Genomic DNA, 13,309 nt, shown 5'->3' with positions numbered 1-13,309 from the left:
GAAATCAGTCCCACTAAAATCTGTCTTTTGCCAGTACTTCAAATAATATGGCTTTGGAGGCTTCCTTGAGGGCTTTTTAGATTTAGGCTCATGATTCACATGACAGTTAAGGTACAGAGTTGTGAGCAGAAGTTTTGAAATCTTTGTCACAGTGCTTTCCACCATGGGCTTCTGAGGCAGGTGACATAGACATGAGGAAGTCGGCCAGCTTCCACTCTGCCCATCACCAGAGAGCTGTCACCAAATTAGACTCATGTAGGTGAAATCTTATAAAGTCCCAGTGGGTAAATTCACCCATGATGTAACTGATATCCTAGGAGTAAGCGACAGGGGCAGCCATAGGCAAAGCACACACCCGACTGCTTTAAGTTTGGGCCAGAGATTTGTATATATCCACATGTACAGGGGTGCGTGCGCTGATACAAAGGAGGATACAGTGAAAAAATGACAGGAAGAGGAATAAAATTTTACTGCTCTCCTGAACCCCAAAATTTTCCATCAAATCACTAAAAAAACACTGGGGTCAAAGTTTGTATTCTTTTAAACAAATCTGTAAAAAGTATAGTTTACAAGTTCCTCTTAACTCTGTAACAGAATGGTAACTATGGTAACACAGAACCACTGAACTACAAGAAAATTGAGCAAACTCCACTCTAAAATCCACTGACATCAAGAGGAGATGTACATTCCACAAACTGTCCTCTTCCCAGGTGGCAGAACTTCAGCATGAAAGAATTTCTGTAAGTTTTATTATCAATAATTGCAATGGCAAAACGTAAAGAAAAGTAAAACCCATGTATCATGCTAAATACCTGTGCTAGCATTTCTCGTTAGGTCTCCTTTGATTTTATCCATTAAACTACAGCGAGGTTCCCAAACAAGAAAGCTCTTTTTGCCTGCTCTCTGTTTTCTGCTACAGGTTTTTATTACATTAATTGAAAAAGATAATTTGTTAATTTCTAATGAGAAATTGCAACTAAATCCACACTAAAACCACAACAGTAACAAAAAAACCCACAACTGTCACATGATAAAATGCAATCAAATATTATCAGTTGTCTCATCTAGCCAGGCAAACTTCCAGCATTGTATACAATCAAACAATAGGAAAGTGATATTGGGGGGTGGGGCGGGAGAAGGGGGTTGTCCATATATTAAGGAATTAATAAGAACTGCATGCTATGGACTACTGAGTAACAATAATAAACAAACATCATGCTTGGGTCACATAAGTCTTCATTGCCATTTTCTTCTCCCCTCCCCTCCCCCCTTTCTTTTTACATTTTAACTTTCATGTATTTCTTATTAACCTGCCTAAGTTTTGATTAATGTACATTTATCACAACTGTCTTACAGACTGCTCCATAAACTGATCATTCAAACAGTTCAGTGTTGACAAGGCTTCTAAATGTTTGCTAATGACAAATAAATTGTTTGCTAATCACACAGACATCTTATGATCAAGTTTGATGCAAGCTAACAATAAAGTTTGTTTAAGGCAAAGGAACCCTCTGGGTTGAGCTATAACATTTCAGACATTAAAAACTACTTAGATACTTCGTATACTGTTGAAAATGAAGGATTTCAGTGATGTCAATGGACTTACAATAGTATGGCAACTAGTATAAGTGAGATCAGGAATTAAACCGAGTTTTGCAGTATTACACCAACCTACAAACATTTTTCACAACTAAATTAGAGTACTACTATGTATCAGTACAAAGAAATACTAATACTACTTAGAAAACAGAGAACTGGACTAACAGTCTAATATTAATGAGACAAAATAATTATTTGATTTACCTGACTTTGCAATTCACTTTGTTGCTTCAGGCGAAGATTTTCTGGTGTATCAGCCACTGTAGTGAAGGACTGCTTTGGGTAATGTCTAGAAGAAGAAGCATAAAGCCGAACAATAAATATTTACACATGCTAGAAAGTCAAATGCATCCCAGCACTCTTTCCTACAGTGTGCAGAAGTCTTTCGTGGTTTCATGCGTTTCTGTCAGAAGTATTTACTCTGAAAATATTATGTCAGTCATGCTTGCAGAAACATGAACACGTTCCTGTAATGAGTCTAAATCCCACCCATTCATCTTGCTCAGACTGCAGAGACCTACCGGCCAAAATTTGTTTTCAGTAGTGAACAAAACTATGTTTAACTGCATTGTCTTGGTATAATCATGTGCTGAACAAAGACTAAAAGGCCTTAAAATAGAAGTGTTCCATGGAAACTGAAGCAGTATCAGTGAATACAGCTGGAATACCATGGTGTCTTAAACCCATTAGTGCAGAAACCAGAAGCATCAAGGCAGGTAAATTCCAGGTACAGAAAGGTCAAATGCTTTAATGGTAAATGTGTGAATACAGAGCTGTGATGTCCAGTACCAAAGGCTGTAGTGTCTCAGAAATGCAATCTATCAGGCATCTCTCTTTTCATTTGAAATTTTACACCTTGGACAACTTGAATAGTCAAATCCTACTCATTTACAGAACCATGATTTATTCATTTTCATGGATCCATCCTGCAACCTAACAGCCAAACAAAGAGTTCTATTACAGGAAAGACCACAAAAAGAAAGAAATAACAAAATTAAACAGCATATCCCAATATATATTGGGCTAGCAACACTACGAAAAAAATTATTCTTACTAATTAATTTCCAGCACCTTTAGTCTCAAACCAAAATACACACCTTACCACGTGAGGCATTCATGCCTTCAGTTACAATTCGCAGCATCCCAATGTCTGCCAGTTACCCTATCTGCGCCTCTGACATTTCAGAGGTGAAGACAAGCATAGCATTTTAGACACAGTAACATTTGCAGTTTAATTTCTACAGGGGGAGTAAGCAGTAAGTAAGCTTCTAAAGACCGAGGATATTCAGTATTAAACGCTTCTATGTTCAAACTGCAGGCTATCTCCAATGTGTCCTTTCAGCAGCTAGTTCAGTTGCTATAGCTCCCATCAGAAATTTTCTGTGCCTTGTAAAGATGATACATATTTTACTTCAACATTGTATTTTGTTAGAAGGTTTTATTTTCTGTTTGCAAGTTTTATTTCCATGAAGTGTGTGGTTTCAGTAAAAAACAATTCATTTTTATTTGGGGGGGGGGGGGGGGGGGGGGGGAACCACGTGAAAAATTAAGGAAAATTTCAGTTTTTAGCTAAATGCTGAATGTTTCCTGCTCAGAAATGCAAAAGAAATACTTGATGAGAAATTCTGCCTGGATTTCATCCAGTCCACTCTTTGCTACAGGCCTGATTCCCCCTATCAGACACCATCTAGCATTGCCAGACCCCTACACTGTAGCATGATGGAGTAGACTGATCTATCAAGAGGCTGTGGAATATTCTCTCATTTATGGTGTCATCACACAGGGAAAACAGTAGTAGTACAGGACAACCTGGGGATTTCAGGTTCCCCGGGACTAGTAACTGCCCAGAAAGAGAAAAGATGCAATACTTTGACTGAAAGAAGCTTTTCCTGACAAAAATGTAAGAGCCATCCCAGGTTGGATACCAGCAGACAGATGAATAACACCACTGTAAATTTAAAAATTTACGGTGAAATACATTTCCACCTATTATGTTAGCCACTTGCCTCAGACAACTCATGTCACTGAAAACAAGATTTCTAGGCAGGACATCCACCAGCCCATTCTTTTGTAGTTAGAGCCAAGCCCTCACAAGTCCCACCTAAGCTGTAGCTTTGACCAGAGAAAAGCCTGGGAGTGCTGCATGCACTTTCTTCCTTTTCAAACCAGGTGCTCTCCCACCACCGCCCCCCTTACAGCCAGAGAATGCCAGCTGGCCAAACGGCTTAGCCACAGCTCCAACACACAGGGAGAAAGAACTAGACTTTGCTTAGAGGACATCAACTGGATTCAGCTCTTGAATGAAGCAGGTGGTATCAGCACAGTGTAACACCTTGGGACAAGCAAGATACTTCCAGAAGAGCTTCTTTTTTTTTTTTCTTTATTTCATCTCTCCTATCTCACTCTTCCTTCTTCTGTATAAAGGAGAAAAACAAATGCTAGACTGCCACAAGGAGGGTCATAAGCCCTGTTTGGAAAACAGCAATGGACAGATGGGGAAGGCACCAAGCCACCTCCCAAGCGGGGCTTGCTGACACTCAAGACAGATTGTAGCAATGAATAGCATAATGCACACCTTAAAGAACAGCAGCCTTTCAGATATCCGGCCATGAGATATCCATGGATAAATCATGTAGATGACAGAATCCCTGCCCCTAAAAAACAAAATCAATTGCCACACATGCAGTTCAAAAATGATATTGCGGACCTGCTGAATGCCAAAAGCATTCCCATAAACTTTCATAGCACTGCTTTTCACTGTGGTTACACACCATGACCCTGGTACTACGATCACAGCAATCACCTGTACTTATCCTTTTCAAGGTGGAGAGTACAGAGTGGGAGTCAGCCTAGGTGGGTTTTTGGCCCAGTCCCCTGGTGAAATGTGGACAACACTGAGGCAGTTGTCACAGTCACTGCCCCAGGGACCCCATCAGCAACAGCAGCAGAGAACATCTCTCTGCAATCCCAGACCCTCAAATCAAACCTCCTCTCTATTCTGTAGCCTAGGAACACATATCTTGTCCTCATCACACTCCAGCTTTTACTTCTGATTATTTGCAAAAGAAATGGTTTCTTCCACAATTAGTATTCAGAAGTTCATCGCTATTTCAACAGAGCAAACCACTTGAGAACCAATGTATCTAAGATCATTACTTATTTTAGAAACAGTGGCTCTATACTTCAACTAAAAAAGGTATGCTTAGCCTTAAACAAGCAGTGCTTTATTATGCTTGAAATTAGTATGTAAACTGATTGTATCACAGGAAAGTATTTACACTTGGCCATGGAAGTAAACAATACACATGACAAGTGAAAAAACCTGCTGAAATTTAAATTGGCCTTTAAACTGATCATATTAACCACTTACCACAATGTATTATGGTGATTAAAAAAGAACCATTTAGCAAAATTAAATTAGCTGAACATTCTACTAAGGGTTGTCATTTTATCTGCAGCTGATTTATGAAACCACCCACACAGTATATCAAACTAGACATACATGGCTTTAGATACATCCCTTCTAAATTTATAGAAATTCTTGCCTCAAATACATTAAAAAGACTAGTATTAAATTTAAATTCTAGCTTCAGCATTCACATTTGTTTTAAGCTTACTGATAATATGTCTTCAGGATCATTAAAAATATCAGTATTTAAGATATTAAATTATCTGAAAACTATCAAAAATGCTTTGTACCACTGGATACTTTTGACTGAAACACAAGTTTTAAAATTATCAAATCTGCTTTTTAACTATCAGTTTAAGGCTATATGGCATTTCATTACAATGTTCTGAATAAGGAGAGTAACTGGTTGGCAACAGCCTTTAGTTCAAAAGGCTGACAGTGCTATCATGGTGCCTGGTAATCCGTTGCTTAGTTTCCCTTTTGTCCAACATGACGTCTTGAGAAAAAGCCGGGAATTGGTTAAAGAGGTTGATGTCATGTCAGCTATTTAATAGCAATGTCCAAAGGATTATTTTTTTTTTGTTTTAAGTCTTTGTTAGTAGTCTAAGTCTACTTAGCAATATGTCTTGCCACACTAATGCTATTAGGATTAATCCTGTATAAAGATCTATACAAGAAGTTGCAGAACAAATCAGGATACACAGTATGGTGTCTCTGCTGTGGGTTACTGTACTGCCTGCTTCAGCTGCACAGCTTGATTAATAAATCAAACCACAACTCAATCTCTCATATTCCTCATAACGAATCTCCTTCACTTTCAATATATGGAAATAGTATCAGTGAAACCTCCAAGAATTCAGGGAAGTACCTGAAAGTTTCCTAGCTTTTCTAATGACTAAACATAGAAATTTTCCCAAATACCTGTTTAGCTGTAAGGTTTTCATCAGCTTTTCCATGCTTTCAAACCAACAAAATGGATAAAAAACATGTTCTGTGAGATAATGGGATGAGGATTCAGCTTCCACTCTTCTGAAAAAGGTCAGATGCAAAGCCTGAGATAAATTCAAGCATTTACTGAAATTAACTTGCTCATACCTCATTCTGACTTATCCAACATTCATGATAGGACTAAGACATTTTTATGTGTGTGTGTATTTTCTAACTGTAATGTTAACCGTTCACAGTTACAGAACTATAACCCTTGTCAGAATTATTGGATATCTGTTGGGTTACCTCTCCCCTAGAACACCTATCCAGTAAATTGCATGCAACATAAAATTTGTGATATCTTTTAAATGAGAACAGCCACAAAATACAGAAATCAAAATTATTCTCCTAAGCAGAGGTTCAACTCCAACACATGTTTTCGTAACATAAATTCCCCTCACTGGCTGTCACATTAGGCTGTATCTGTCCTCTCCTAATTTTTGTTTGTAATACCTGTTCTTCTAATTAAAGCAAACCAAGCAAACCCTAAAAGATAAGGAGATTAAAAAAAGGGGGAAAGGGTGAACAAAAAAATAAAAACAAAATAAAATTAAACCAATCTTACAAGAAGTATGAAAAACTATAAATGCTAGTTATGCTTTTAGAACTAGCAATTCATTATAGTGTACACTAAAGTATCAAATGGAAATTAAATAGTGGATAATGATGTAGCAGTTTGGATCCAACCCAAGCTCACAACAACTGATAGACAGGTCGGGAAGCTCCATCTTGGACCTGAATGGGCCCAATCTGTTAACTGTGATCTAAGCCCACATCCACAAACAGCATAAAAACACAGGGGGTCTCCAATTAGCCCTCAGATAAAAGACATGAGATGAAATAATTTACCCAGGAAAAAGATGACAAGGTACTATGTTGTGGTCACCAGGGAATGTTTAAACTGGCAGCTTCCCACCAGGTTTGAAGATGCATAGGATTGCTTTCCTCTCCTTACCTTGAAACTGTGCCATTCACAGAAAGACATGCAAGATACGCAACAGCAGAGAAAGAAGCAGCAGGAGAGAAATCTTGCCCACAGTTAACTTCTTGCTTTGAAATTCTTGCTCAGTTGCACTTTCTGCTCCGAAGCTCCAGGAGGCATTTCTCTGGGTTTTCTGTTTTGTTTTGAACTTTCTGTGCGAGATTACTTAGTTGCATGTAATCATGAAGGCTTTAGGAGGAGGAATAATGTAACTAGTGGATAATACAGTCTTGGTACGGCTGTACTCGGTCAATGAAGTAGACATGACTTCTCCACAAATTATTGTGAAGATGGCATTCTCTTTGGCTATTGGTATCTACCCCCCTGTATGAAGAATAAATACTCTAGCTGCAATTAGTTTGCTTTGGAAAATACTTTTCCGTCTTTGCCTTCTATTGTACAAGGGACTTACTTTTTCAGATATTTAATTTGTGCATCTGTACTTCTTATTTGAAGTAAAAGAGAAAGTTGCTCCCATATGCTAGCTAAATACAAGTTTCTGTTCATGAGAAAATTCCCCTAGAGAGAAGAGTTTGTTTTGGTTTGGAGGAGATTTAGCAAACAGTAAGATCCTTGGAAAAAAAAGAAAATTACAAGCAAGGATATTCCACTTGCTTGTTGGGGTAAGCCATAACATACTCCGTCCCGGAGCAAGCGAAAGGCCACAGATCACACTGTCATATAACCAGACAGATGTTGCACATCACTGTGCTACCAGACCTGCGCTTGATCCCTGTCTACAGAAACTGCTATCTGGGGCTCCCTTCAAAAGCTGAGGTTAGGGACCACATTAAATATTCCAACTGTATCTGGCCCCAAGACACAGGTTAGTGCCTTAGTGTCCTCTGCTAGAAGCTGAAAAAATGAGCCATTTACTGAAAAACAGCAAGGCAGAAAATGATGTTTACATTTTAGAGGAAACAGTGTAAAATTTGAGTAGCCAATGCTAGTATCAAATTTCATTATTCTTATCACTTGAAATTCCACACAAAAATTGTACTGTATCAAAATAGTAGGGTGGTTAGCTCTGCAAATGTACCTCATACAATGAAGAATACTTGGAATCACAGAGAAGTGGACTACATAGAAAACTTATAATCACTGGCAGAAGGAGCAGCTGTAGAAAACAGTAGAAGATCTGGAAGGCACAGTAACTTATTTTAGAAAATTTAGAAAATTTAAAAAGCTGGTTTCTTTTGAAGAAGTAGTAAAATCTTGTGAATTTCCAACATTTTTACAGCCTGTATCCAAAAGCATCAACATTGATCAAGTATTGGCTGGTTTAGGGAAAACGTGTAGAGGTAACAACATGAAACTATTTTGCAGTTGCCATACCAAGATGGCCAAGAAACCTACACCAAACACATTTTCAGGTGTCAGTCAGCAGATAAATGGGTTGTCTGAATTTGCAATGCTCCCATACCAAGGTTTTAATTTCAACCAGCTCCCCTGAAAGCTGCTCTGAGTAGGGCTCTGAGTAGACAGAAGGACAAGCGCCACCAGACCACCACTGGCACCGTGTCACACAGGCAGCTGGTCACATGCTCTAACCACCAAGGAGACTGCTGTCTTCCTGCTTCCTGCAAAAATTGTTTCAGAATGAAAAAATCCTCCAGCTCTTTGATGTTACTCATATTTTTCCCATTTCTTACATTTTTCATTTGACTCCCTTATGCAATTTCATATCTATTATACAGAGAAAGATACATTGTTAAGGCGATGAGTAAGTCTTGCTTCTTAAGAAATGCAGGTCAAAACCTTTTCATTTTAAAGATTTGAAAACATACAGCAGAAGGGAGGCACAGTTCATATTTAAGAAACTTACCATATAGTTAAAATAATTGTTATAATACAGATCTCAGTATATATATAAATGCATCCACATTTAGCAAAAAGATCAAAAAGAGTAAAAACCAAGCACCATGGACGTCAAAAGCAGAACTGCCTGAATTTTCAGTGGAGCCAGGCACTCACCCTTTCAATAATTTACCTATTCCTCAGCCACGGGATGCCAATGGTTGGGGAAAGAAAATGAATCGGTAGCATACTGAGAACTGCTGGGTACCCTGGAGCTGTGCAGGAACCCATCAGCAGCACAGTAATTGGTATTGACAACAGATCAAAAAGTGAGAGCCACTGCTGGAGGTGGATCCAGAAAAGATGCACAGAAAGTTCAGGGAGACTTGGAAGATGGAGATGACTGTGGCAAAACAAACCAATAGACCAAAATCTGGCTACAACAGCAAAATCTGTTGAAGAGCACAGGAAATCAGTCAAGAAGGGAGAAGACACATGCATAATTACATTTGCCACCGCTAGACTGCTCTCAGGATATCACTCAGTGAGTTCACCCATAGCTTACCTGGGTTTATATATTACCTAGACACAGAGAACCCCACAGATGTTTAAGAAAACTTTGCTTTTAAATGTTTTATTGTGGTCACCAATGGCAAAACAAAAGGGTGATACCTCCATATTTCCAAATTCTTTTGTTCCAGATGGTGTGATTATTACTATTTCTTTCAAGATATCCAGGAGACAAAAGTTCATGAATATGACCGGCAAAAACACAGACTGAATCCGAGTTTCTCACTAAACTTCACTTGCTGATTTACAGCAGCAGATCTAGCAGAGCAAAAAACCACACAGTATGACCCACAGTTGCTATGGTCTATGTTTTTTTATCCCTTCAACACCTCGCTATCCTTTTTTAAGGATGTCAGCAAGAGTACACAGAGACACACCATAAAAGCAAGATGTTTTGCACAGGTCTAAATGCTTGGTCTGCCTACTTCAGCATAGTCCTACCATGCTACATATAGATACACATCTACATATTTATCAAGTGCAGGTTTGTCCAAGTTCTAGGTTTGACTGGAATATACTACATGCAGATAGCAGTGGCAAATTTTCTTACAAATTTTCTCAGTTTTCCTATTAATTATTCTACCTGCAATGGATCAGTATCTCAAGCGGCATGACACTGAATTATGCAAGTAGTTTCTAAATTCTGCTTTTATAATATGATAAATGTGCTTCCCCCCTCCCAGTTCTGGAATACGTTCAAGTAGTAAGAACTTTTATCCAAAAAAAATTATTCATGTAAATGCTTCCTCTGCTTACCACAAGCCAGTACTTCTACTAACTCCAGGGATTCCCATCTCACATATCAAGACTACCAAACTTTGGTGTGTTTACAGGTGAAAGTTTTGTGGTTTCCTTACTTCCAAATACTGTAATTCCATCAACTCATTTCTAATCACAGGTATGTATACTTAGATCATTTTTATAAATCTTCCTCAGATAATAAAATATATTTGTATTCTGTGAAACTGTACAGGTAACTTTATTTAATCATTTCCTTACCAAAGGAACACCACATTATTTGTAAAGATGCAGTTTAATGTAATGTAGCTTAAGCATCATTTCCTTAATGCTTCTACAGCACATCTATGCTTCATACACAGTAAGGTACTTTTAATAGAAAGTCATCATTTCATCAGAGCAGCATTATAGCTCAGCCTGCCACACTTAAGCAACTCTTTCTGGACTTGTCAAGCTTTCTCATGACTAACGAAGACATGAAAGCCCCCCCCAAGCAGCAGTTTAAGGTATGCTATACTGATCTCCCTTCAATGTTAACCAAGGAGGATTTCAAAAGATCTATTCACATTAAAAATCATGGCATAACAAAGAAATGGCATAAGATAAAAATTACATTCAACATATGAGTATTGGAAAAATACTGTTTCAGTACTGCAACAGTTATTTACAAAGGAAAATTGTAGGGACAGTAAACACCACACCCCATCTGGTGCAGAATTTTGTACAGTTCTATGTGACTGCAAGTGCTGACAAGCAGATTGTAGATCAAGCTCAATTACAGGTTCTGCATCTAACTGGTCTTCTCTGTGCCGAAACATTTATCCAGTTGGGTAACATTGTCTAAACTCCTTCCATAAGCAGAAATTAAAGCTACTTTGCAAATATCCAAGACTCTTTGCATTCCTGCCTGGAATTAAGAGTCCCACTCAGTTAATGAGCATAAGGAAAGCTGTTTCACCTGTGAATTATTTTTTTTTTCTGGGCTTTGTTATTAATGATCTCTGCAGCACACCAATGGCTGTCATTCAAGACAAACTCAAAACACTGTGCTCAAGAAACACTCCAATTTCCTCTGTTCATGTTGTCATGCTGCTGAGGAAATCTTGCCAGTAACCACATATTATAAACACACATTTAAGAACAGATCAGGTAGCTTCAAAAGCTCGCAGGCAATTGGAAGCACTCAGTATGGGGATTTAGAAGCGAGACCTCAGCCGTCTTCGTTCCACACTACTCCCTTCAGAAGCGCTGTTTCTGCAACCAGCTACAGAAGCGGATCTCAGATACTGTAACTTAAGTAACTTGGACACTATTAAAAAACTGGGGGAGGACACCTGAAGGGAGATGGAAACAACTCATCTCCAACCTCTTTAACCCTAATTACAGTGTTTTAAGCATTTGTCCTCTTAAGATTGTGCCAACATCAGCAACTCCAAGCTAGCAGCAAAGTACATTAAACAGAGTTATGTTTACATGTGTACTTGAGGAAAAAAAGGAAAAGCTGTTTTTCTGCCAAGTGGAAAAGGACAGAATTAGTAGGGCAGAGACACCATCCTGCTTTTCCACTTCTAACAGGGTTGGCAAATAACAGCATACACAAACTCACAGCTGATAAAAATTATTCAGTGTTTCCTTTTTTCAGCCTCAAAAAATAAAGAACTCAACCTGTTATTAGTACCATTTTTCTATTTTTGTATTTTATTTATTTAGAAATTATTTCATCTTTGGAAGGCTTTCCAGGTTTTATATGGTACAAGTTTCAAATCAGTTAATACTACAAATTCGTATCTTGAAAAAGCATAGACTTCCGTTTTTACATTAAATACAGTATTTTAAATAATTTCAAAATTTTACCGGTTGCTTGTTCACATATTGTAAATTTTAATCAACTATGTTATCTGTACAGCTTTATAAACTCTTGCCTTTAATGTATCCATTTGTATAAAATTAGTATTAGTAGAACAAGAAAAAATATTATACCATGCAAGCATTTTATAAAAGATTGTTTATGCTATTATAGCATGTAAGATTTCATATTACAGCACATTTACCTACATAAAATTATTGGATGATACATCCAGCTTTCGTTTGCAAATGAATACTCTCAGTAAAGCCTGCTTTGGTCTATTCTGCTGAAAGTGTAAGAGAATGTAAAAGCAAACGCTGTAATTTTTAATGTAAAACCTTGGCAAAAGTCAATGCATTATTAAATTAACTTAATACAGTTCTATGTAGCACTTCATAGGCCCCTCATGATGACCGACAGCTCTGGCACAGGATGTCATACTTCACAGAAGTCTGTAAGTACCGAATTCTAAAGCCTATGTAATCAGATCAAAGCACTATGTTTGGGTTTTTTGTGGTTTGTTTTTTTTTAATTTACCATGAAAAAGCAACAACCAGGTAACATTTTCCCTAATACCTTGCAAACACCTCCAGAATTTCTGCATACATTATGTGCTCTGCTCCTCATGGATGTTACTTATTTTGAGTAGAATCAGATGCAGTTGCTATCACTCATTAAACACTCCATTAGTACTGCTACTAAGTTGCTGCTTTGTCTCTTTTTCAATGTTTGAAACTATACCATACCACCATGTATCTCCTCAGTGAAGTACAGGTATTGGTGTCACAGCTCTTAACTATTCTCAATAAAGACTTCGGCAAACAAATGAGCTTTAGGTAACTGATGGAGCATGAGCTTTCTCATCACCTTCTTGGACACTGATACTAAATTCCACCCACATACAGTCTCTGAAACAGTATGCACTGGATGTCATCCAAGGTGACTTCCACAAGTTTCCACAGAAAAACATGAGGAACTTCATACCATCTGCTGAGCTTTTCACTGCTTTAGCCTGAAGACCTCACTGTCGATCTGCCTCTCTCAACAACTTCAGATCAAATGGCAAAGAAACATTTTCCATCTCTACTCTTGGACACAGCAGAGCAGCTGATGAATGGTTGCCAATATCCTAACAAATTGGTCCTTTAAGATGCAAAACAGTCACAAATAAAACTATGTTAGCTGAACAACATACAACAGAAATGCAAACTGTTCCTAAGTATATTTACAAAGAGAGCATAAACCAAATATTTTAACTACAACAAAACACAGAAGTAAAAGTAATTTCCATGAGCTGTGTGAAAATACTGCCTACAGGAGCAGACGCAATGTCACGCTGTTAGATCAAGTGTGAAAAGGTGAATTATGGGATAGATTGAGA

General features: G+C 38.0%; 1 protein-coding gene across 3 annotated transcripts in view; it reads right to left on the bottom strand.

The window, feature by feature from the left end:
* NEBL (nebulette) overlaps nt 1-13,309 on the bottom strand; it is a 309,240-nt gene that overhangs the window by 201,002 nt on the left and 94,929 nt on the right. For all 3 annotated transcript variants that reach the window (XM_080382351.1, XM_080382349.1, XM_080382350.1), the window contains exon 3: nt 1,804-1,888. In XM_080382351.1, the coding sequence (XP_080238477.1) occupies nt 1,804-1,888 (85 nt within the window). The remainder of the gene's footprint in view (nt 1-1,803; nt 1,889-13,309) is intronic.

Source organism: Falco punctatus, assembly GCF_963210335.1.
Source record: "Falco punctatus genome assembly, chromosome: 4".
In the NCBI taxonomy this organism is placed as follows: Eukaryota; Metazoa; Chordata; class Aves; order Falconiformes; family Falconidae; genus Falco; species Falco punctatus.
This window is presented reverse-complemented; position numbering and strand designations above follow the sequence as displayed.